This window comes from Hyla sarda, chromosome 2 (genome assembly GCF_029499605.1).
Source record: "Hyla sarda isolate aHylSar1 chromosome 2, aHylSar1.hap1, whole genome shotgun sequence".
NCBI classification, from domain to species: domain Eukaryota; kingdom Metazoa; phylum Chordata; class Amphibia; order Anura; family Hylidae; genus Hyla; species Hyla sarda.
Genome location: NC_079190.1, coordinates 299,683,456 through 299,709,832, shown reverse-complemented (window position 1 = coordinate 299,709,832; position 26,377 = coordinate 299,683,456). Strand labels below are relative to the sequence as shown.

The 26,377-nt window shown below is 44.2% G+C and overlaps 1 protein-coding gene across 1 annotated transcript; it reads left to right on the top strand.

Moving 5' to 3' along the window:
- The first annotated feature begins 700 nt into the window (after nt 1–700).
- On the top strand, nt 701–26,031 carry LOC130356288 (ubiquinol-cytochrome-c reductase complex assembly factor 2). Its single transcript, XM_056557563.1, has 4 exons — nt 701–991; nt 23,356–23,430; nt 25,381–25,450; nt 25,833–26,031. The coding sequence occupies exons 1-4, from the start codon at nt 854–856 to the stop codon at nt 25,928–25,930; spliced, it is 381 nt and encodes a 126-aa protein (XP_056413538.1). The 5' UTR covers nt 701–853; the 3' UTR covers nt 25,931–26,031.
- Nucleotides 26,032–26,377: the final 346 nt, after the last annotated feature.

Sequence of the window (26,377 nt, the reverse complement as noted above, 5' to 3'; positions counted from 1 at the left end):
CTGTCTGCTGAGCCTGTGTATCTAATCCTGTCATGTGCGATACTGTCTGCTGAGCCTGTATATCCAAATCTGTCATGTGGGATACTATCTGCTGATCCTGTGCATCTAAATCTGTCATGTGTGATACTGTCTGATTAGCCTGTTTATCTGACGTTGCGCAGGGGGACGTCACTCGTCATCACGGAGAGCCAGCGTTGCTGTCGCGCACCACCACTACCGCCGCCGCTGGCATAAATAGGGTTTTGGTAGGTATTCTCTAAATGTAAATTTTTTTGTGCGATATAGGAAAATTCCCCCCGCATATATATTGTATCCCTCCAATCCCCTATGCCATTTCTTAAACCCCTGATCCCTCAGCCCCTGTGCAATCTGATCCCTCCCCTTTTGTAGCTCCACCCCCACATAGCCACACCCATGACCGGTATTTTTCTGAGGGAAAGGTGGCAACCCTAGCTGCAGACTGTCATTTACCTTTCTTTCCCTACATGAGAGCTGCAGCCTATGAGCCTCACATATGATTCTATGGCCGGAAAGGTCACGTGGCTTATATGAATCGCTGCAAGATTTCGTTGTAGACTCTGGAGGCATAGAGATCTGTGGAGGACACAGCCCCCATGGTTACACCTCAGGACCACATCTACCGGCAGCCACCGAGACCGGAAATGGGTTCGGAAATCTCACACAGCGGCGCTAGACTGGAGAGTTACAGGAGTATAAGATTTACAGCAGACAAGTGAAGACACGCCCACATAGAGCTAGGCAACAAGACCTCCTTTTCTAATACCATTGGCTAACCGTGACCACACCCCTACACGCTGATTCGCTGGCTATCCGGTTTGACAAACGGGTGTAAATGGCGGCTTTACGTTACCGACGGTTTCTAAAACTATGCGAAGAATGGCCGGTAGACGAGACGAGGCGAGGCCGGGACCTGGGCGCCTTCCTGAGGCAGCGAGTGGCGCAGGCGTTTAAGGAAGGCGAGAACACACAGGTGCGTACGTGACGTCGTGACCCTCGGAAATGACACGTGTTACTGACAGCTAGAGGGCGCACACAGTATTAGCTTATGTAAATGTCTTCTAGTTGGTGATATAAGGGAAAGTACCGTATTCCTTAGATAGGAAGCGCACTCATGTGATTAGGAGTGGAGTCCGCGGACTAGAGTGATCCTGCAGCCAGGGCGCCACAGGCTGGGGTTGTGCTCTGATATAATGGTCTGCTGCCGCCTAGGAGGCGCCATCATGTGCAGCCTTTATTTCTGTTATGGTATAGCTTCACCTTAGTCCTTTACTATATTACAGGAATACACTATGACCAGCAGTGCCCTGGTATAATATTCAGACAGTCTTAAGTGGTAAACTGAAAATGTCCTGGTAGAATAGTGCAGTAAATTGCAAAGATACAACTCTTCTGGGCTAGACTAGTCTGCTGTTATGTCTGGCAGTGGCCATAGAGAATGAATAGAGTGGCGGTCCTACGTGCACATCACTGCTCCATTCAGATGGGAGACTCCCCATTCTTCACATCACAGCAGTGGCCATAGAGAATGAATAGAGTGGCGGTCCTACGTGCACATCACTGCTCCATTCTGATGGGAGACTCCCCATTCTTCACATCACAGCAGTGGCCATAGAGAATGAATAGAGTGGCGGTCCTACGTGCACATCACTGCTCCATTCTGATGGGAGACTCCCCATTCTTCACATCACAGCAGTGGCCATAGAGAATGAATAGAGTGGCGGTCCTACATGCACATCACTGCTCCATTCTGATAGGAGACTCCCCATTCTTCACATCACAGCAGTGGCCATAGAGAATGAATAGAGTGGCGGTCCTACGTGCACATCACTGCTCCATTCTGATGGGAGACTCCCCATTCTTCACATCACAGCAGTGGCCATAGAGAATGAATAGAGTGGCGGTCCTACGTGCACATCACTGCTCCATTCTGATGGGAGACTCCCCATTCTTCACATCACAGCAGTGGCCATAGAGAATGAATAGAGTGGTGGTCCTACGTGCACATCACTGCTCCATTCTGATGGGAGACTCCCCATTCTTCACATCACAGCAGTGGCCATAGAGAATGAATAGAGTGGCGGTCCTACGTGCACATCACTGCTCCATTCTGATGGGAGACTCCCCATTCTTCAAATCACAGCAGTGGCCATAGAGAATGAATAGAGTGGCGGTCCTACGTGCACATCACTGCTCCATTCTGATGGGAGACTCCCCATTCTTCACATCACAGCAGTGGCCATAGAGAATGAATAGAGTGGCGGTCCTACGTGCACATCACTGCTCCATTCTGATGGGAGACTCCCCATTCTTCACATCACAGCAGTGGCCATAGAGAATGAATAGAGTGGCGGTCCTACATGCACATCACTGCTCCATTCTGATGGGAGACTCCCCATTCTTCAAATCACAGCAGTGGCCATAGAGAATGAATAGAGTGGCGGTCCTACGTGCACATCACTGCTCCATTCTGATGGGAGACTCCCCATTCTTCACATCACAGCAGTGGCCATAGAGAATGAATAGAGTGGCGGTCCTACGTGCACATCACTGCTCCATTCTGATGGGAGACTCCCCATTCTTCACATCACAGCAGTGGCCATAGAGAATGAATAGAGTGGCGGTCCTACGTGCACATCACTGCTCCATTCTGATGGGAGACTCCCCATTCTTCAAATCACAGCAGTGGCCATAGAGAATGAATAGAGTGGCGGTCCTACGTGCACATCACTGCTCCATTCTGATGGGAGACTCCCCATTCTTCACATCACAGCAGTGGCCATAGAGAATGAATAGAGTGGCGGTCCTACGTGCACATCACTGCTCCATTCTGATGGGAGACTCCCCATTCTTCACATCACAGCAGTGGCCATAGAGAATGAATAGAGTGGCGGTCCTACGTGCACATCACTGCTCCATTCTGATGGGAGACTCCCCATTCTTCACATCACAGCAGGGGCCATAGAGAATGAATAGAGTGGCGGTCCTACGTGCACATCACTGCTCCATTCTGATGGGAGACTCCCCATTCTTCACATCACAGCAGTGGCCATAGAGAATGAATAGAGTGGCGGTCCTACGTGCACATCACTGCTCCATTCTGATGGGAGACTCCCCATTCTTCACATCACAGCAGTGGCCATAGAGAATGAATAGAGTGGCGGTCCTACGTGCACATCACTGCTCCATTCTGATGGGAGACTCCCCATTCTTCACATCACAGCAGGGGCCATAGAGAATGAATAGAGTGGCGGTCCTACGTGCACATCACTGCTCCATTCTGATGGGAGACTCCCTATTCTTCAAATCACAGCAGTGGCCATAGAGAATGAATAGAGTGGCGGTCCTACGTGCACATCACTGCTCCATTCTGATGGGAGACTCCCCATTCTTCACATCACAGCAGTGGCCATAGAGAATGAATAGAGTGGCGGTCCTACGTGCACATCACTGCTCCATTCTGATGGGAGACTCCCCATTCTTCACATCACAGCAGTGGCCATAGAGAATGAATAGAGTGGCGGTCCTACATGCACATCACTGCTCCATTCTGATGGGAGACTCCCCATTCTTCAAATCACAGCAGTGGCCATAGAGAATGAATAGAGTGGCGGTCCTACGTGCACATCACTGCTCCATTCTGATGGGAGACTCCCCATTCTTCACATCACAGCAGTGGCCATAGAGAATGAATAGAGTGGCGGTCCTACGTGCACATCACTGCTCCATTCTGATGGGAGACTCCCCATTCTTCACATCACAGCAGGGGCCATAGAGAATGAATAGAGTGGCGGTCCTACGTGCACATCACTGCTCCATTCTGATGGGAGACTCCCCATTCTTCACATCACAGCAGGGGCCATAGAGAATGAATAGAGTGGCGGTCCTACGTGCACATCACTGCTCCATTCTGATGGGAGACTCCCTATTCTTCAAATCACAGCAGTGGCCATAGAGAATGAATAGAGTGGCGGTCCTACGTGCACATCACTGCTCCATTCTGATGGGAGACTCCCCATTCTTCACATCACAGCAGTGGCCATAGAGAATGAATAGAGTGGTGGTCCTACGTGCACATCACTGCTCCATTCTGATGGGAGACTCCCCATTCTTCACATCACAGCAGTGGCCATAGAGAATGAATAGAGTGGCGGTGCTACGTGCACATCACTGCTCCATTCTGATGGGAGACTCCCCATTCTTCACATCACAGCAGGGGCCATAGAGAATGAATAGAGTGGCGGTCCTACATGCACATCACTGCTCCATTCTGATGGGAGACTCCCCATTCTTCACATCACAGCAGTGGCCATAGAGAATGTATAGAGTGGTGGTCCTACGTGCACATCACTGCTCCATTCTGATGGGAGACTCCCCATTCTTCACATCACAGCAGTGGCCATAGAGAATGAATAGAGTGGCGGTCCTACGTGCACATCACTGCTCCATTCTGATGGGAGACTCCCCATTCTTCACATCACAGCAGTGGCCATAGGGAATGAATAGAGTGGCGGTCCTACGTGCACATCACTGCTCCATTCAGATGGGAGACTCCCCATTCTTCACATCACAGCAGTGGCCATAGAGAATGAATAGAGTGGCGGTCCTACGTGCACATCACTGCTCCATTCTGATGGGAGACTCCCCATTCTTCACATCACAGCAGTGGCCATAGAGAATGAATAGAGTGGCGGTCCTACGTGCACATCACTGCTCCATTCTGATGGGAGACTCCCCATTCTTCACATCACAGCAGTGGCCATAGAGAATGAATAGAGTGGCGGTCCTACGTGCACATCACTGCTCCATTCTGATGGGAGACTCCCCATTCTTCACATCACAGCAGTGGCCATAGAGAATGAATAGAGTGGCGGTCCTACATGCACATCACTGCTCCATTCTGATGGGAGACTCCCCATTCTTCAAATCACAGCAGTGGCCATAGAGAATGAATAGAGTGGCGGTCCTACATGCACATCACTGCTCCATTCTGATGGGAGACTCCCTATTCTTCAAATCACAGCAGTGGCCATAGAGAATGAATAGAGTGGCGGTCCTACGTGCACATCACTGTTCCATTCTGATGGGAGGCTCCCCATTCTTCACATCACAGCAGTGGCCATAGAGAATGAATAGAGTGGCGGTCCTACGTGCACATCACTGCTCCATTCTGATGGGAGACTCCCTATTCTTCAAATCACAGCAGTGGCCATAGAGAATGAATAGAGTGGCGGTCCTACGTGCACATCACTGTTCCATTCTGATGGGAGGCTCCCCATTCTTCACATCACAGCAGTGGCCATAGAGAATGAATAGAGTGGCGGTCCTACGTGCACATCACTGCTCCATTCTGATGGGAGACTCCCCATTCTTCACATCACAGCAGGGGCCATAGAGAATGAATAGAGTGGCGGTCCTACGTGCACATCACTGCTCCATTCTGATGGGAGACTCCCCATTCTTCACATCACAGCAGTGGCCATAGAGAATGAATAGAGTGGCGGTCCTACGTGCACATCACTGCTCCATTCTGATGGGAGACTCCCCATTCTTCACATCACAGCAGGGGCCATAGAGAATGAATAGAGTGGCGGTCCTACGTGCACATCACTGCTCCATTCTGATGGGAGACTCCCCATTCTTCACATCACAGCAGTGGCCATAGAGAATGAATAGAGTGGTGGTCCTACGTGCACATCACTGCTCCATTCTGATGGGAGACTCCCCATTCTTCACATCACAGCAGTGGCCATAGAGAATGAATAGAGTGGCGGTCCTACGTGCACATCACTGCTCCATTCTGATGGGAGACTCCCCATTCTTCAAATCACAGCAGTGGCCATAGAGAATGAATAGAGTGGCGGTCCTACGTGCACATCACTGCTCCATTCTGATGGGAGACTCCCCATTCTTCACATCACAGCAGTGGCCATAGAGAATGAATCGAGTGGTGGTCCTACGTGCACATCACTGCTCCATTCTGATGGGAGACTCCCCATTCTTCACATCACAGCAGGGGCCATAGAGAATGAATAGAGTGGCGGTCCTACGTGCACATCACTGCTCCATTCTGATGGGAGACTCCCCATTCTTCACATCACAGCAGTGGCCATAGAGAATGAATAGAGTGGCGGTCCTACGTGCACATCACTGCTCCATTTTGATGGGAGACTCCCCATTCTTCAAATCACAGCAGTGGCCATAGAGAATGAATAGAGTGGCGGTCCTACGTGCACATCACTGCTCCATTCTGATGGGAGACTCCCCATTCTTCAAATCACAGCAGTGGCCATAGAGAATGAATAGAGTGGCGGTCCTACATGCACATCACTGCTCCATTCTGATGGGAGACTCCCCATTCTTCACATCACAGCAGTGGCCATAGAGAATGAATAGAGTGGCGGTCCTACGTGCACATCACTGCTCCATTCTGATGGGAGACTCCCCATTCTTCAAATCACAGCAGTGGCCATAGAGAATGAATAGAGTGGCGGTCCTACATGCACATCACTGCTCCATTCTGATGGGAGACTCCCCATTCTTCACATCACAGCAGTGGCCATAGAGAATGAATAGAGTGGCGGTCCTACATGCACATCACTGCTCCATTCTGATGGGAGACTCCCCATTCTTCAAATCACAGCAGTGGCCATAGAGAATGAATAGAGTGGCGGTCCTACGTGCACATCACTGCTCCATTCTGATGGGAGACTCCCCATTCTTCACATCACAGCAGTGGCCATAGAGAATGAATAGAATGGCGGTCCTACGTGCACATCACTGCTCCATTCTGATGGGAGACTCCCCATTCTTCACATCACAGCAGTGGCCATAGAGAATGAATAGAGTGGCGGTCCTACATGCACATCACTGCTCCATTCTGATGGGAGACTCCCCATTCTTCAAATCACAGCAGTGGCCATAGAGAATGAATAGAGTGGCGGTCCTACGTGCACATCACTGCTCCATTCTGATGGGAGACTCCCCATTCTTCACATCACAGCAGGGGCCCTAGAGAAAGGACACCCCATGATCAGTCCAGTCAGCTCCTGCAAATGAATGAGATGGGGTCCAGGTCCTGCTGGGATGCGCCTGGGTTTCCCATCCGGATCAGGTCCCCGTATGGACAGAACATAGTGTGAACCTTGCCTTATAGTTCTTTCCAATCTAACAATGTGCTCCCTGCTGCCACCTCTGTTCATGTCAGGAACTGTCCAGAGCAGGGCCAACCCCATAGCAAACCTCTATGGCCTCTTGCTCTAGGCCTCTCCTGACATGTACAGAGGGGGCAGCAGGGATTGGACTGTAATGACTTCCTGAGGGGTATACAACAGCTGTTAAGTACTGAGAGGCTGGATTTTTATAAAAATGTCATTAATTAGATAATTCACCAATCCATGTAATCCTCTCACACCAGCTGATTTGTAAACAATTTTAGCCAATGCTGTATACATTGTCATCTCTGCTTACACTATAGTCCTTAAAGGGGACAACGTTATATATACTAAAATCATTATCCTCACCATCCCTGGGGGATGTTTGTGCCCCCAGGGTTGGTGAAAATATTAAGTTATAAAGTCCCCTGGGCGGGCACTTACACTTACCAGCTCCATTTGCTGTGGCTCCGCCCTGATGGCTTGAATGACTGCTCGCGTCATCCCTTAGCAGACGGAGCAGAGCAGTGACCCAACCCGTCAATCAATGCGAAGGGGCGGGACTACGGCTGCAGCGAATGGAGCTGGTAAGTGTAAGTCCCCAGGGGACTACTTGCTGGGCGGCCGGGGGGGGGGGGGGAGACTTTATAACTTAATATCTTCACCATCCCTGGGGGCACAAATGTCCCCGGGGATGGTGGGGATAACAATTCTAGCATATATAACACGTTGTAGAGCGTTATATATGCCAAAATCTGCTGGTTTGAAAAGACAAGGGGGGGGGGGGATACAGCGCTCCGTGGTGTAATAAAATAAAAACCTGTATGGTATATTGTATGCTATATTTAGCCGCTCACCTGAGATAGTTGTGTACCCACATACACAACAATGGTGAGCACATATATGTATGGTGTCCGCAGCTTACCGGCCCAATAGAAAACGAATGGAGAGGATAGCTTCAGCGAGAACGCCGGTTTCACGTGGCACAGGACACAGGATGCCGACAGGTAAAAGCAAGTTGTGATTTATTCTCCCAGCATGCAACGCGTTTCACTGCCTAAGCAGCTTCATCAGGCATAAACAGAGACATATGGGTAGTGAATTTATCAGGGGGGGGGGTGAGTGGACACATCAGGGGGACGAGCCCCGACAGGCCAATCACCACCGGACAAATAACACAATACAAATACATAGATTATAACAAATATGTATAACAAATTATATCAAATAATAAACAAAAAAGTGTATTCATTAGAAAATGGAAGGACAAGAATGTAAAAATAAATAGGCAAAGAAGAGAGCATAGAGAACGGTATTGTAGTAGAAAGTGTAAAAATCCAATAGGATTCTCGATTAATTAGATATTAAAAGCGATTAGGTTTATTTAATGGAATCAATTCCAAAAGAACTAAGCATAAGGAAGATATATCTTTTTTTTTTTTTTTTTTTTTTATGAATGATAGTAAATGACGTGACACACTGTGAAGTGTGAACTTGTTCTTAATGTTAGAGCGATGTTTAGACATGCGGCAACGCACAGTTTGATTCGTGCACCCAACATACTGCAGATTACAACTGCATGATAATAGATTGCATATTGGGGGTTACAGTTTAAACATTGATTTATATTAAAAGATTTTTTTGTATAAAAGGAGAAGAATTTATTAGTAAATGGATCCATCATATCACAACATAAGCAACGAGTCTTATTGCATGGTGAGCAACCCCAACTCAAGGATAAAGAGGATACATTTTTAGGTAAAATATTTTTAAGTCTATTATGAGCAAGTACATTTTGAAGGTTTTTTGATCTTCTGTATGTAAAACCCGGTTTGGTGGGGACTATATCCTTGAGAACAGGGTCATTAAGAATAATATGCCAATTGCGTTTCAAAATATTATGTATTGAAGGGGAAGCTCTATTATAATTAGTAATAAAATTGTATTTAAATTGATTATTGTCTTATTTTATTAATAAAACAAAGACATATCACATAAAAAACACATTAATCAATTTAAACCCTTAAGGACATAGGGCGTATCCATACGCCCCCGTTTCCAAGTCCTTAAGGACCGAGGGCGTATGGATACGCCCTGAGCATTTCCGGCCCCCACCGCTAGCCGGAGGGGAGCCGGATGCCTGCTGAAATCGTTCAGCAGGCATCCCGGCATATCGCCCAGGGGGGTCATTATGTCCCCCCATGTCGGCGATTGCCGCAGATCGCTGGACAATTCAGTCCAGCGATCTGCGGCGGATTCCGGGTCAATCGGGTCTCCAGTGATCCGATGACCCGGAATTACTGGCTGATCGGGGCCGTCAGAGACTGCCCCGAACAGCCATTGCCAGCAGGGGTGAGGTGGCACTGGTGCCACCTCACGATCGCCCTGATTCGTCCGCCGGATTACCGGCCGACCAATCAGGGCGCCTGCTGCGGGTGTCACTCCCGCAACCCGCTCCGCCCCTCTTCCGGAGGACGTGAGCGGGTGCGGGAAGACGACCCCCGGTGCTGGGGACCCCGATCCCCGGTGTCCCTGTTGGGATCGGGGCCCCAGGAGCAGCGGCGGCGGCGACGACGAGGGACTGACCTGTGCGGCTGGATCGTTGGAGGTGAGTGACAGCCTCCTGCTGTTGCTTAGCAACAGCTCCCAGCATGCAACAAGGGCATGCTGGGAGCTGTAGTTATGCAACAGCAGGAGGCAGACCACCACAACTCCCAGCATGCCCTTATGGGCATGCTGGGACTTGTAGTTTTGCAACAGCTGAAGGCACATTCTTTCTATGCAAAAGTGTACCTTCAGCTGTTGTGTAACTACAACTCCCAGCTTGCACAATCAGCTAAAGTGCATGCTGGGAGTTGTAGTGGTGCATCTGGTGGTTGCATAACTACAACTCCCAGCATGCCCGTTGGCTGTCGGTGACTGCTGAGAGTTGTAGTTTTGCAACAGCTGAAGGCACACTGAGTTAAGTAGTAAACCAGTGTGTCTCCAGCTGTTGCATAACTACAATCCCCAGCATCCCCAGCCAATGTAGTATGCCTCCGGCTGTTGCATAACTACAAGACCCAGCATGCCCTTCCGCTGTCCGTACATGCTGGGGGTTGTAGCTTTTGCAACAGCTGAAGGCACACTGGTTGCAAAACACTGAGTTTGTTACCAAACTCGGTGTTTCACAACCTGTGTGTCTCCAGCTGTTGCAAAACTACAACTCCCAGCATGCACTGATAGACCGTACATGCTTGGAGTTGTAGTTTTGCAACAGCTGGATGTTTCTCCCCCCCCCCCCCCCCCCCAATGTGAACGTACAGGGTACACTCACATGGGCGGAGGATTACAGTAAGTATCCGGATGCAAGTTTGAGCTGCGGCAAATTTTTTGTCGCAGCTCAAACTGCCAGCGAGAAACTACTGTGAACCCCCCGCCCGTGTGACTGTACCCTAAAAACACTACACTAACACAAAATAAAATAAAAAGTAAAAAACACTACATATACACATACCCCTACACAGCCCCCCTCCCCTCCCCAATAAAAATTAAAAACGTCTGCTACATCACTGTTTCCAAAACGGAGCCTCCAGCGGTTGCAAAACTACAACTCCCAGCATGCACTGATAGACCGTACATGCTGGGAGTTGTAGTTTTGCAACAGCTGGATGTTCCCCCCCCCCCCCCCCCCCCCAATGTGAATGTACAGGGTACACTCACATGGGTGGAGGATTACAGTAAGTATCCGGCTGCAAGTTTGAGCTGCGTCAAATTTTCTGCCGCAGCTCAAACTGCCAGCGAGAAACTACTGTGAACCCCCGCCCGTGTGACTGTACCCTAAAAACACTACACTACACTACCACAAAATAAAAAGTAAAAAAGCACTACATATACACATACCCCTACACAGCCCCCCTCCCCAATAAAAATGAAAAACGTCTGGTACGCCACTGTTTCCAGAACGGAGCCTCCAGCTGTTGCAAAACAACTACTCCCAGTATTGCCAGATAGCCACTGACTGTCCAGGCATGCTGGGAGTTTTACAACAGCTGGAGGCCCCCTGTTTGGGAATCACTGGCGTAGAATACCCCTATGTCCACCCCTATGCAATCCCTAATTTAGGCCTCAAATGCGCATGGCACTCTCACTTTGGAGCCCTGTCGTATTTCAAGGCAACAGTTTAGGGTCACATATGGGGTATCGCCGTACTTGGGAGAAATTGGGCTTCAAATTTTGTGGGGTATTTTCTGCTATTACCCTTTTTAAAAATGTAAAATTTTTGGGAAAACAAGCATTTGAGGTAAAAAAAATTTTTTTTTTTTACATAAACAAAAGTCATGAAACACCTGTGGGGTATAAAGGTTCACTTAACCCCTTGTTACGTTCCCCGAGGGGTCTAGTTTCCAAAATGGTATGCCATGTGTTTTTTTTTTTTTGCTGTCCTGGCACCATAGGGGCTTCCTAAATGCGGCATGCCCCCAGAGCAAAATTTGCTTTCAAAAAGCCAAACGTGACTCCTTCTCTTCTGAGACCTGTAGTGCGCCAGCAGAGCACTTTTCACCCCCATATGGGGTGTTTTCTGAATCGGGAGAAATTGGGCTTCAAATTTTGGGGGGTGTTTTCTGCTATTACCCTTTTTAAAAATGTAAAAATTTTGTGAAACCAAGCATTTTAGGTAAAAAAAAATAAAAAATGTTCACATATGCAAAAGTCGTGAAACACCTGTAGGATATTAAGGTTCACATTACCCCTTGTTAAGTTCCCCGAGGGGTCTAGTTTCCAAAATGGTATGCCATGTGTTTTTTTTTTTTTGCTGTTCTGGCACCATAGGGGCTTCCTAAATGCGGCATGCCCCCAGAGCAAAATTTGCTTTCAAAAAGCCAAATGTGACTCCTTCTCTTCTGAGACCTGTAGTGCGCCAGCAGAGCAATTTTCACCCCCATATGGGGTGTTTTCTGAATCGGGAGAAATTGGGTTTCAAATTTTGGGAGGTATTTTCTGCTATTACACTTTTTAAAAATGTAAAATTTTTGGGAAACCAAGCATTTTAGGTTAAAAAAAATATATTTTTTTTACATATGCAAAAGTCGTGAAACACCTGTGGGGTATTAAGGTTCACTTTACCCCTTGTTACGTTCCCTGAGGAGTCTAGTTTCCAAAATGGTATGCCATGTGTGTTTTTTTGCTGTTCTGGCACCATAGGGGCTTCCTAAAGGTGACATGCCCCCCAAAAACCATTTGACGCTCCTTCTCTTCTGAGCCCTCTACTGCGCCCGCTGAACAATTAACATAGACATATGAGGTATGTGCTTACTCGAGAGAAATTGGGTTTCAAATACAAGTAAAAATTTTCTCCTTTTTACCCCTTGCAAAAATTCAAAAATTGGGTCTACAAGAACATGCGAGTGTAAAAAATGAAGATTTTGAATTTTCTCCTTCACTTTGCTGCTATTCCTGTGAAACACCTAAAGGGTTAATACACTTACTGAATGTCATTTTGAATACTTTGGGGGGTGTAGTTTTTATAATGGGGTCTTTTATGGGGCATTTCTAATATGAAGACCCTTCAAATCCACTTCAAACGTGAACTGGTCCATGAAAAATAGCGAGTTTGAAAATTTTGTGAAAAATTTCAAAATTGCTGCTGAACTTTGAGGCCCTCTGGTGTCTTCCAAAAGTAAAAACTCATAAATTTTATGATGCAAACATAAAGTAGACATATTGTATATGTGAACCCAAAAAAAAAAAAATATTTTGAATATCCATTTTCCTTACAAGCAGAGAGCTTCAAAGTTAGAAAAATGCAAAATTTTCATTTTTTTTCATCAAATTTGGTGATTTTTCACCAAGAAAGGATGCAAGTTACCATAAAATTTTACCACTAAGTTAAAGTAGAATATGTCACGAAAAAACAATCTCGGAATCAGAATGATAACTAAAAGCATTCCAGAGTTATTAATGTTTAAAGTGACAGTGGTCAGAATTGCAAAAAACGCTCCGGTCCTTAAAGTGAAAAAGGGCTCGGTCCTTAAGGGGTTAAATACAATTTTATTACTAATTATAATAGAGCTGCCCCTTGAATACATAATATTTTGAAACGCAATTGGCATATTATTCTTAATGACCCTGTTCTCAAGGATATAGTCCCCACCAAACCGGGTATTACATACAGAAGATCAAAAAATCCTCAAAATGTACTTGCTCCTAAAAGATTTAAAAATATTTTACCTAAAAATGTATCCTCTTTATCCTTGAGTTGGGGTTGCTCACCATGCAATAAGACTCGTTGCTTATGTTGTGATATGATTGATCCATTTATTAATAAATTCTTCTCCTTTTATACAAAAAAATCTTTTAATATTAACCAATGTTTAAACTGTAACCCCCAATATGCAATCTATTATCATGCAGTTGTAATCTGCAGTATGTTGGGTGCACGAATCAAACCGTGCGTTGCCGCATGTCTAAACATCGCTCTAACATTAAGAACAAGTTCACACTTCACAGTGTGTCACGTCATTTTACTATCATTCATAAAAATGATATATCTTCCTTACGTTTAGTTATTTTGGAATCGATTCCATTAAATAAACCTAATCGTTTTTAATATCTAATTAATCGAGAATCCTATTGGATTTTTACACTTTCTACTACAATACCACATGGTTTGAATGAGACCATAGAGAACGCTCTGTGAACTAGACCGTTCTCTATGCTCTCTTCTTTCCCTATTTATTTATATGTTCTTGTCCTTCCATTTTTTAATGAATACACTTTTTTGTTTATTATTTGATATAATTTGTTATACATATTTGTTATAATCTATGTATTTGTATTGTGTTATTTGTCCGGTGGTGATTGGCCTGTCGGGGCTTGTCCTCCTGATGTGTCCACTCACCCCCCTGATAAATTCACTACCCATATGTCTCTGTTGATGCCTGATGAAGCTGCTTAGGCAGTGAAATGCGTTGCATGCTGGGAGAATAACTCACAACTTGCTTTTACTTACCTGTCGGCATCCTGTGTCCTGCGCCACGTGAAGCCAGCGTTCTCGCTGAAGCTATCCTCTCCATTCAAAATCTGCTGATTGGCTCCCTTTAAGAATAAAAAAAAGATAAGGGTAAAATACACCGTGTGAAGCCTAACAAATCCTTTGAAGAGATTTAACCAAATCTATGCAGAGGAGAATTTGGGCAGTTTATTTTTCAGAAAGGCCTCTGAAAAATGAAAGAAGCAATCTGGTTGGTTGCTATGGGTAACTGGTCAGCTTTTCATCTTCAAAAGTTTTGACAAATCTCCCCCATGTGTTTTAAGCCATGTTGGACTTGTTATCCCAAGGTATTAGCTAAGGTCTGTTAGCCAATAGGAATTCTGTGATATCCAGTGTGTACCTTAGACTATTAAAGGCATTCTTCAGATAATGTGCCAAGTAATAACCCCTTAATGACACAGGATGTAAATGCACATGCTGGTACTTAACACACAAGGACGTGTATTTACGTCCTGTACATGACGCAAGCACTGGAGTGGTGCTCGCGTCATGCACGGCAGGTCCCAGCTTCTATCAGCAGTCAGGGACCCACTGGTAAATGTTAATGAATGGATGATCGAATCATTTGAATGGATGATCGGAACGCCCACGGTGATCCAATCATCCAAGATGGTGGCCGTAGGTCCCTTCACCTCGTCCGGCCATCATCCCAGGGTCCTCTCTGATCTGACTTTCAGCAGACTAGAGAAGATAAGCGATAATACTGACCAGTGCTATGCATATGCAGAGGACTGTTCAGTATCTGCAATCTAAGGATTGCTGTAAATAGTGTAAAAATAAAAAAGTGAAATTCCATCCCCTAATAAAAATGTTAATGGCTCCTTTTTTTCCCATTTTGCCCCAAAAAGCTTAAAATATACATATTTGGTATCACGGCATGCAAAAATGTCTTAACTATCAACTTGTAATGATCCTATGGCGTGAGGGACATAAACATAAAACAAAAAGTCCAAAATTGTTGCTTTGTTGTCACATCACATTCCAAAAAAAATGTAATAAAAAGCAATCAAAAAGTCACATGAGCACAAGTGGGATGGATAAATACAGATCACGCTGCAAAAAATTAGCCCTCACACAGCCCCTGTATACAGAAAAAGAGTCATAGGTGGTAAAAGTAGGGAAATTTTAAATGGGCACTGTCACCAAACATTTTTTTTGATATGTTGTAGTACTGATGTACTACAACATATCTCTAATATAGATCTATTATTTATTTATATATTTTTTTCATTAAACTCATTTATTTTACATTTGAAAACCGGCCACTAGGGGTCTCCCTCCTAGTGGCCGGCTGCAGGCTGGCGTGACGTCACGCATGAATTCGGACCAATGCCGGCTGGGCATCGGTCCTAATTCATTCAGCCTGCGCTTGCTCCCTGCCTGTCATTTAGACAGGGGGGAGCGAGCGCTGAGAGCGCATTGGCTCCCTGGCCTCACCCGCCTCCCCGCATATACGCGGCGCTGCTGTTGGACGCAGCACTTGGGTATGTCTGGAGCAGGGAGCCGGGAGGGGGAAGAGGGGGGGGTGCTTGTTAGCCCCGCGGCCATAGCAAATTTATTGTTTTCAGTGGGGTGGGGGTGGAGCTGCACAGGTTGCCTCCAGCTATTTCACCACTACAACTCCCAGCATGCCCTGACAGCCAATAGATGTCAGGTCAAGCTGGGAGTTGTAGTGGTGAAACAGCTGGAGGCACCCTGTGTAGATGAACTAAGGGCGGAAGTCGGCGCCCCAGCAGGCATCAGTGACGTCGTTCCTGCTGGGGAAGTCTGCCTGGTAAGTGAGCACACTACCAGGCAGACAAAAAGGCATTTTTTATATAGTAAAAATTTTTTTTTTTAAAGCAGGGAGGGGTTAGGGAGAGATGGGCAATAGGCAGGGACAGAAAAAAAAAAGATGGTGGGAGCTACCCTTAAAACATACTAAAAGGCAGTACAATTATATAAAAGCTGTAAAAATGGGTATCATTTTAATCGTATTGACTCGTGTAATAAAGGAAACATGTCATTTTTACCATAAAGCAACTCATGGTTGCGCCATACATTTTATGGTAAAATGATTGATGTCATTACAAAGGACAATTGGTCACACAAAAAGCAAGCCCTCATATTGGTATGTGAATGCAAATATAAAAGGAGAGTAGGAAAAAACTAAAATGTCCTTAAAGGGGTACTCTGGTGAAAACCTTTTTTCTTTTAAATCAACTGGTGGCAGAAAGTTAAACATATTTGTAAATTACTTCTATTTAAAAATCTTAATCCTTCCAGTACTTATTAGCTGCTGAATGCTACAGAGGAAATTCCTTTCTTTTTGGAACACTGATGACATCACGAGCACAGTGCTCTCTGCTGACATCTCTGTCCATTTTAGCAACCTTGCATAGCAGATGTATACTAAGGGCAGCATGGTGGCTCAGGGGTTAGCACTGCTGCCTTGCAGTGCTGGGGACTTGGGTTCAAATCCCACTAAGGACAACAGTAAATAAAGCGTTATTATTATTATAATAATGTGGGAAGAGAGAACTGTGCTCGTGATGTCATCAGAGAGCATTCCAAAAAGAAAAGAATTTCCTCTGTAGTATTCAGCAGCTAATAAGTACAGGAAGGATTAAGATTTTTTAATAGAAGTAATTTACAAATATGTTTAACTTTCTGCCACCAGTTGACTTAAAAGAAAAAAGGTTTTCACCGGAGTACCCCTTTAAAGGGGTGCTCCGGGGAACTAAACCCATAGCCACATTACACAGAGCTGCATTGACTTCTGGGAGTTGCAGTCTGTGCTGTAGGCAAGGGAAAAGAATATTTAGGAGACATCAGAGGCCAAAGAGGCTGCTAAAACCACATGAATAACTACAGTAGACACAGAACAGCCACATTGTGGTGGCTTTGGGGCATTTTTATTTTTCTTAACTCCCCTGGACTACCCAATTAAGGCCAAAATGTCCTTTCTGTCCTGTGTCCTTTTGTTCACTTCCTTCCAGAAATCATGGTGCTTGGGTCTGGAGTGATGTCGGGGGACAGTGTGTCATACTGCCTCTCACGGGACAAGCTGCTGAGTGTGTATGACACCCTGGCCCCCCAAGGTCATGCCAGGCCCAAGTGTCAACATTTCTGACAGGTAGAGGACCAGAGTGGGACACCGGAGGCCCCACGGGAATGCTGGAAGGAAAGTTAAACAAAAGTTTTATTTATTTAGTTTTTCTATATCATGAACAGTGGCCAAAGGTGTAACCCCTCCTGCTGGATAATCCCTTCAAGGTTCCTGGCATTACTTTAATTGTGAACCTTCTACAAGAAGGCCTAAATAAACTAGATCTATTAAAGTATTGGTTTCCAACCACATGCTATATTTTAAATATATGCCTTTTATCATGACCACAGGGAGGCAGAGGCATGCCTTTTACATTTTAAAATAGAAATAAAAATCTTTGGAACCTTGGAACCTTCTTTTGAGCCCTTGGATAGGGTCTAGGCTAAGATTTTTTCCCTACAACTAATTTTGGTGGTGATAACATCTGCTTAGATGGTGGAAGTCACTGCTATCTCTATACTAACATCTTGGAAGACTGTCTGGATTATACCAGATCCAGCTTTTCTCTGTAAACAAAGACAGCTCAGCTGAGCACCTCTACCTTTTAGCGATAGGTGGGGGAATTCGGCACCTAGATCCCCACTAAAGAAAACTTAACATGTCTCTATGGCTTGTCCAAATTTTCTGAAAGTACCTATATAAAGTGGTCACAATATTGATTGGTTAAAGAATGAACATTGTATGTTGAAACCGTTGTATATTGAGACCATAGATTCATGGAAAACTGGTATTTGGTTTCAAGGTTTACAAAATGTCAATCCAAAATAAAATAAAAAATAAGGGTTTAAGAAAAATGACAAGATAGCCAATACAGATAAAGCAAGTCCCTACGTATAAAAGTGAAAAAAGCTGCTACAAGCTTTATTCATAGAAGGCAGGTGCTTCTTCAAGGCCCTGTACAGTAGGCACAGCGTATCGTAAATACAAAATGAAGTCACCCTCACCTTGTGTCCAAAAGAGGAGTTTTACCATAGCATTGTATGTTGAGTTGGTGTAATGGTTTCACAATACAATGGTCCAGAAAAGACCATTATATGTTGGAAATATTGCAACATGAGGGTATAGTAACTTGAAAGACCACTGTACACTTTAAAGGGGTACTCCACTGGGCAGCCACACCCCTTAATGCAAGTCTATGGGAGGGGGCATGATTGCTGTCACGCCACCTCCCATAGACTTGCATTGAGAGACATGGCTGTGACGTCACTAGGGGCATGGCCGACCCCCGCAGCGCAAAAACAGCGTTCGGAACATTTACTTCCGAACGCTGGCCAGTGGCGTCCTCTTTAAAGGGGTACTCCGCCCCTGGCATCTTTTCCCCGGGTCCCGCTGCTGGGGACCCCGGGGATCGCCGCTGCGGCCCCCCCGACATCATTACTGCACAGAGCGAGTTCCTCATGACATCACGGCCCGTCCCCTTAATGCAAGTCTATGGCAGGGGGCGTGATGACCGCCACGCCCCCTTCCCATAGACTTGTATTGACGGGGGCGTGATGTCACGAGGGGCGGAGCCGTGACGTAACGATGCTCCGGCCCCTGTATTGCCCGTCATTACGTGCAGAGCGATCTTGCTCTGCGCAGTAATGATAGCTGGGTGCTGCAGCAGCGATCCCCGGGGTCCCCAGCAGCGGGACCCCGGCAATCTGACATCTTATCCCCTATCCTTATCCTTTGGATAGGGGATAAGATGTCTAGGGGCGGAGTATCCCTTTAAGGCTTTGTAGTTGTTCAAGCTAAAACTTTTTACTATTTCTGGAGATATGCATCTCACCCAGCCTATTTTAAATGCAATGAAGTGTTATAGAATGTAATACATAAAATCCTGTTCCCAAAGTGCAGGTGTTTATTTTGATGTGACAAGAAAATCGGTGTAGCTGCCCATGTAGCTAGTTTAGCCCGGTGAAGAAACAAAAAACAAAGTGTCATATGCAAGGAGCTACATTAGGTGTATCTGATCCTCAGAACAATCATCAGATATGTCACAGCGGTCCTCTTAGCCAGGGGGACTTGGTAACCCATACAAGTGTCATTTTCTCTTCCACGGGGGTTCGAAACTCTGATATACAGCTTGACAGCAAGGCTGGATTTATTGTACTTTCTTGTCCATAAAAATGCTGGTATGAAAAAAAAAAAGCAATATTCATTAAGGTGCAATTTAAGTTCTATTTGTCTTTGACGTTGGCTATTTCTTCTGATTTATTAGTTTTCTGGGTTTGGTAAATGGGCAGTTAAAGTGAAACAGTTGTTGTTTTCTTTTTAGTGATGTTATCTGCTCGTGTGCGGACAGTGCGGAGCAAAAAATATATAAAAGGTGAAATATTTTATACTGTAATGCAGCCATTGTTAGTGAAAAGCCAGAAAGGCAGCTGATTGATGTGACGCGTCTGCAGAGGTTTGTTAAATACTTCATTTATATCCTATGTCATTACCTTTCTAATAGACTTTGGCTTGTTCACAGCTCTGTTAAGGTTCCTGTTCGTGACAGATTCATGATGGCAGTGTAATTGATGCTAACACCTCCCATTAAGGATCCTGGGATCTACCAGGTTTCAGTTTTGTTTTTTTACCAACTAGAAATCAGACTCAACATAACTGTAAAGCTTTGTTCACACTTACTATACTTTAGGCATATTATTATGGGAAGACTTCAGATTATTTGCCAATATCCGAAGGGACACATTCACCAGTGAAATGCCATAAGGATATGTTCACACTGTGGAATCCCGCGAGTGGAATTCCGTGCAGTGAACATTTACCATCTGTATGAATGGGTTTTCCGCAATAAATTGTTCTGCACAGAGAATGAACATGTTCATTCTTTGTGCAGAATTCCGAGAACACTGCATAGCTGTCAATGGTGGCGGCACAGTGCCGCGCAGTCCTACTGTCAAAGAATTTCGGCAGCGGCTGTCAGATCTGAATCTCCACTCACCAAATTCCGCGAGCGAAGGTTCAGCGAGATTTCCGCAATGTAAACACACACTTAAAGTGCATACAGCATACATATCATTTTTATTGTATAGAATAGTGTAGTGTGTGACACTGTATGCCTAGACAGATGTAATGAGAGGCACTCACCATCCAATGTGAAAATGCGGTTAGCTTAATACTTTGTGCAGTAAAATCCCTTCATGGTTGGGGACCGACATAGGCCGACATTTATCATTGTCTTTAGACTGTTTTTTATGTCTAGAAAAAAAGTTCTACACTGCGCCAAATTCACCACATAGAGCGTGCCTTTTTGATAAATCGGGTGCAAGCAAGTCAAACTTCACACTGAAAATAAAGGGTAAAAAAAAGTCTAAAAAAGACTTACAATGATAAATGTCAGCCGTTGAGTTTGTAGTAGAGTCCTGACGGGGACTGTTTTCCTAATCCTTCTCCCACTGGATTTTTGACCATCACCACTTGCTCCCACAAGGTGTTCTCTGCTCGATGCATGTGTTTCTAATCCTTTCTACTTCTGCAAACATTTTGTCACTGCTTTCAGTGTCATTTCATCCCCCCTTGTGGAATTTCATCAGCCACCGGTGGCATTTCAGAGGCTTTCAAGACTGTGCAAGATTTTGCAGACCCACAATATGTTCTATGACTGCCCGTAACAACTTTATTATTGCCCACAAGTTTTTTTATTGGGTCTCACGGGATCCCAATCCCCATGTAGGGCTCTAGTTAGCAGTACAATAGGAATAACTATTACTACGGTATCATACTGTACCTGACCCTGCTGGAGTGATTTTACTGCATAAAGAAAAAAGCTAATTCTGTCTTCACATTGGATGGTGCCTCTCATTACATCTTTGTTGCATCACTATATGATTCTACTGTCTCATGGGGATTGGGCACCTCTGTTTGTGACTTAGAGTAGGAAAAGCTCTGCAACACTGATGTAAGAGACTCATCACAAGTTATCGCAAATTGGTTGCAGTTGTTACTGCCAAGGGTGACATAACCCGAAATAAGAATTAGGGGCAATTGCTTTTATACACGGTGCTATAGGTTTTGAATAAATCTTTATTTTCAATAAATGAAATAGTCATTTAACCCCTTAATGCGGTACTTAGCGCACCAGGACGTATATTTATGTCCTATACATCACCGTGAGCATCGGAGCGATGCTCAGATCATGCACGGCTGGTCCCGGCTGCTGATCGCAGCCAGGGACCCGCCAGTAATGACTGACATCCGTCATCGCGTGGATGTCTGCCATTAACCCCTCAGATGCCGTGATCAATACAGATCACGGCATCTGCGGCAGTGCGGCTGCCGCGGCGATCCGATCATCCAGCACGGCGCACGGAGGTTGCCTCACCTGCCTCCACCGCCTTCCACGGGTCTTCTGCTCTGGTCTGAGATCGAGCAGACCAGAGCAGAAGATGACAGATAACACTGATCAGTGCTATGCCGAATGCATAGCACTGAACAGTATTAGCAATCAAAGGATTGCTATAAATAGGGGGACTATTAAAGTGTAAAAATAAAAGTTAAAAAAAGGGAAAAATCCCCTCCCCCCAATAAAAATGTAAAATGTCCTTTTTTTCTAATTTTACCCCCATAAAGTGTAGGAAAAAAAAAGAAATACACATATTTGGTATCGCCGTGTGCAGAAATGTGCGAACTATTAAAATATAATGTTATTGATCCCGTACGGTGAACGGCGTGAATTTAAAAAAATGAATAAAGTGCAAAATTGCTGTTTTGTCACTTTATTAATTTTTTATATAAAATGAATAAAAGTTTTATATACACAAATGTGGATTCAATAAAAAGTACAGATCATGGTGCAAAAAATAATCCCTCATACCGCCGCTTATACGGAAAAATGAAAAATTCATTGATTTTAAACATACTAATTTGGTTAAAAAATTTGCAATTTTTTTTTTAAGCGCAACAGTAATAGAAAAGTATGTAATCATGGGTATCATTTTAATCGTATTGACCCACAGAAGAAAGAACGCATAATTTTTTACCGTAAATTGTACAGCGTGAAAAATGAAACCTTCCAAAATTTGCTAAATTGCTGTTTTCTTCTTAATTCCCCCACACAAATAGTATTTTTTGGGTTGCGCCATACATTTTATGGTAAAATGAGTGTCATTACGCAGGACAACTGGTCGCGCAAAAAACAAGCCCTCATACTAGTATGTGTATGAAAAAATAAGAGTTACGATTTTTAGAAGACGAGGAGGAAAAAATGAAAATGTTTTACAATGTTTTGATGTCCCCTCCTGTTCCTGAGATATATGTGAGTTTATAGTTTATACAATTCAGGGAATTGTCAGATGGTGGGTGGGATTACATAGTCATAGTGTGTGAATGTTGACGGGCATTCATTAGGCATACTCATCCTCTCGGCAGAGGCAAGTTGATCAAATGGGTAAGCACTCGGGCACTTTGTGATGTTATTGTAGATTTATGCACTTTAGATGCCCTCTGATACATGGTAGATGTCTGTGTATAGCAGCTATTTAGTAAGTCTAAGCAGATAACACAATATAACGTGCTAGTTGGGGCAACAGCTAAATTGTGCAATATTCTGTCCTAGCAGATGCTAACAATGTAACCCTATTAGCATAAACTAGGAAGGGATATATTTATAAGGTGAATATATGACATATTATATATCAATTGTTGATTTAGTGCTTTTTCAGTGAGTATTGTGTATTTATTGATCCTCTGCAGCAGTCCGTGATCTATATTTGTATTTACTTTATCCAAACATTTGAGAGCTGTTTGGGAGGGAGGAGTTAGGGTTGGGGGGAATGAAGCAGAGGTTTATGGGGGTGACAACAACCGAAGGGCAATTCCTTTTTGTTTTGTATCTTCCGTGATCAACAGTAGTGCTGCCTGGTATAGTGGAGAAAAGTACATCAGCTATTCACTTCAATAATGAATATTACTTGCTCTGCATACTTTTTCTTTTTTGTAATAAATGGGTCTTACCAGAATTGCCTGTCACTGTATATAGCAGATGCAATGCGTCTACTCATGTTTTGAGCATAACATATAGTTTTGCAATTATTCAGTTATTTTTTTTCTGTTTTGTTTTTTCAATTCCGCAGATTCAAGATCCAGATGCCTGTGACCAAATGTATGAGAGCCTCAGTAGGCTAAACGGCAGCTATTACAGAGAAAAGGTATTCTATAAATGACTGTTAAGTCCCATTACAGGTCAGAGGAATGCAGTAATTGAAACTTCGCTCTGATAAATTGTAAATAAAAATATTACATTTGCATTTAAAGCATTCAGTCCAAAGTACCTAGACCATAGGGAGCTAGATCTGTTTCAGGGCTGATCTTGATCTGACTTGCATTCCATCATTTATGACCTGGTTTCTAAGCTTTTAGAAACCAATAAAACAGTTTAGTCATAACCTTATGTCCCATTTATAGGCATTGCATATTGTATCTGCTAGCGGCTCAGCACCTGGCCATAATATGCCATGTTTTCAGCTCACAGTACTACCGCTGGCGCTGTTCAGGTATTCTGATCCTTATGCATTGCAAAATCTGTGTTACCACATTGTTTGTTAAAGTGCACTCCCAGACTTGAGCGAGACTATGGCATTTAATCTAGGGATTTTGCAGAAGTCCCAGATACTTGCATAGGACTAACACAAAATTCATTAAAGGGGTACTCCGGGGAACTAAATCCATAACCCATCCTTTCCCTCTCATCAGCCTGTTTAATTGTTTAAATATAATTAATTAGCTATCTAGAGCAGTTTCCTCTCTTTGGTTGTCACTTACATGCATGTGAGGAAATGACTAATCAACTGGTGGCAGAAAGTTAAACAGATTTGTAAATTACTTCTATGTAAAAATCTTAATCCTTCCAGTATTACTTATCAGCTTTTGTATGCTCCAGAGGAAGTTGTATAGTTCTTTTCTATCTGACCATAGTTCTCCCTGCTTACACCTCTGTCCGTGTCAGGAGAGGTTTGCTATGGGGATTTGCTCCTGCACTGGACAGTTCATGACATGGAAAGAGGCATCCGCAGAGAGCACTGTAGTCAGAAAGAAAAGAACTACACAACTTCCTCTGGAGAATACAGCAGCTGATAAGTACTGGAAGGATTAAGATTTTTATATAGAAGTAATTAACAAATCTGCTTTACTTTTTGGCACCAGTTGATTAGAATTTTTTTTTTTTTCCACCGGAGTATCCTTTTAAAGCATAACTCAAGTGATGACTTTGACTGCAGGATATTTGCTTAGATTTTTGCAGCCCCACCCCATTCCCTTTAAAATTAGTTTTAGGCCATGTGGAAATGCCACAATATGTAACTTGTCCTATTTATGTCTAGAAAGACTGTGAAAGGACCCCTTAAAGGTTAAAGGGGTACTCCGCCCCTAGACATTTCATCCCCTATTCAAAGGATAGGGGATAAGATGTCTGATCACAGGGGTCCCACCGCTGGGAACCCCTGCGATCTCTCCTGCAGCACCCCGTGTCATCTGCTGCATGGAGCGAACTTCGCTCCCTGCCTGATGACGGGTGATACAGGGGCCGGAGTATCGTGATGTCACCCCCCCCCCCAAATAAGTCTGTGGGAGTGGGCGTGATGGTCACCACGCCCCCTCCCATATACTTGTATACTTCGGCCCCTGTATCCTGTATCGCGCGTCATCAGGAAGTTCGCTCTGCAGATGACACGAGGTGCTGCAGGAGAGATTGCGGGGGTTCCCAGCAGCGGGCCCCCCGCGATCATACATTTTAGCCCCTATCCTTTGGATGGATAGGGCAGAGTATCCCTTTAAACAGTACCATTTACAGTGCTTTAGATGTCCTCATTCAACCCCATTTACGGAAATGGGGATTAGCTACAATGGCAGGTTTAGCCAATGGTACTGTCTAAATGGGATTAAACACACAAAGTAAAGTTGAACCTTTATTAAGCCTGGACAATCTTCCTTATTACAAATTATTTTCCATTAAATATTTCATAGTCAGACTGCTAAATTTGACCATTAATGGGCAGTTACTCTTAGTAAATCTATAGAAAGGTTGACTAATGATGGAACAAGCAAAGGGTAACATTCTGAAACAAATCACATACATTATTTTCCCTTTTTTATGATAAAAGTATCCACGACTTCAAGATACCAGCTTTACAGAAATCACCGTGGATGAATATCGAATTGTGCTTGCGACTGGTAAGACTGTGAAATATTCCTCTGCCTTCAGTAGGGTTTTTGGTTAAATTAATGGACTGGCTGGAACTATAGAACTATGTACAGATGTGGAAGTAAAAAGCCTCCTTTACAGAAAGGAAGACTTCCTCCTGCTTTATGTATTTTCTCATAGAGACCCCTTTACTTCCATGCTTTGTAAGAAATCTTAGCCATAACACTGTTTTGTTAGTGTAACAACATTTCTCAAAAGCTCGGAACTTCACTATAATATTATGCAAATTAATTTTCATGTTCCCTAAATATCACTCAAAAGGCGAATGTAAGATCTGCATATCTCTATTCATTAACAATTCTTTTATTATTTACTGCTTCTAAAGTAAATAGGTGTCTTTTATACTGACAGATACTCTGAAACAGATGGATGAGATGAAAACAGGAATGTGGAAAAGGCTCAAAGACAAGTTCAATGCAAAAGCCCCTCAGGATGAAATAAAGGAATAATCTCAATTGTTAATATCACAGTTTGCGCTCCCTCCCTTCCTGTACAAAGTCTATTTCCTCTACATATGTAGTCTTCCAATAAACAGACATTTTCATTCCCATTTCTTGGAGGTTCTTGCTTTAATCCCACAAAACTGTGTAAACTCCTGCCAATAGCTTGCTTTGTATATTTTCATGCACATTTACATGTCTATGTTGTCGCTTTCAAGAAAGTTTCGCTTTCCTGACGCTCTCTTAAGTTTTTGAACTAAACAGGGTTTAGTTCACAGAAGCAACTATTGTGCAGAAGATATATGTAGAACACGTTACTGACTATTTCTTAGGCGAGGTTCACACTGCATTAGTGCACCCTTTAGTCATACCCACCAGCATGCAACTGAAAACAGGATGCCAACTTATACTGTTAATGGGAACAGCTGAATTAAGTCACCTAGTCACTCAGTTTTG

Bases quoted from the DNA above. Each gene is read 5' to 3' on its own strand.
- LOC130356288 (XM_056557563.1), top strand. From the start codon at position 854: ATGGCGGCTTTACGTTACCGACGGTTTCTAAAACTATGCGAAGAATGG. The intron at 23,431-25,380 runs GTATTCTATAAA...TTATGATAAAAG, and splicing joins GCAGCTATTACAGAGAAAAG to TATCCACGACTTCAAGATAC. The intron at 25,451-25,832 runs GTAAGACTGTGA...TTATACTGACAG, and splicing joins TCGAATTGTGCTTGCGACTG to ATACTCTGAAACAGATGGAT.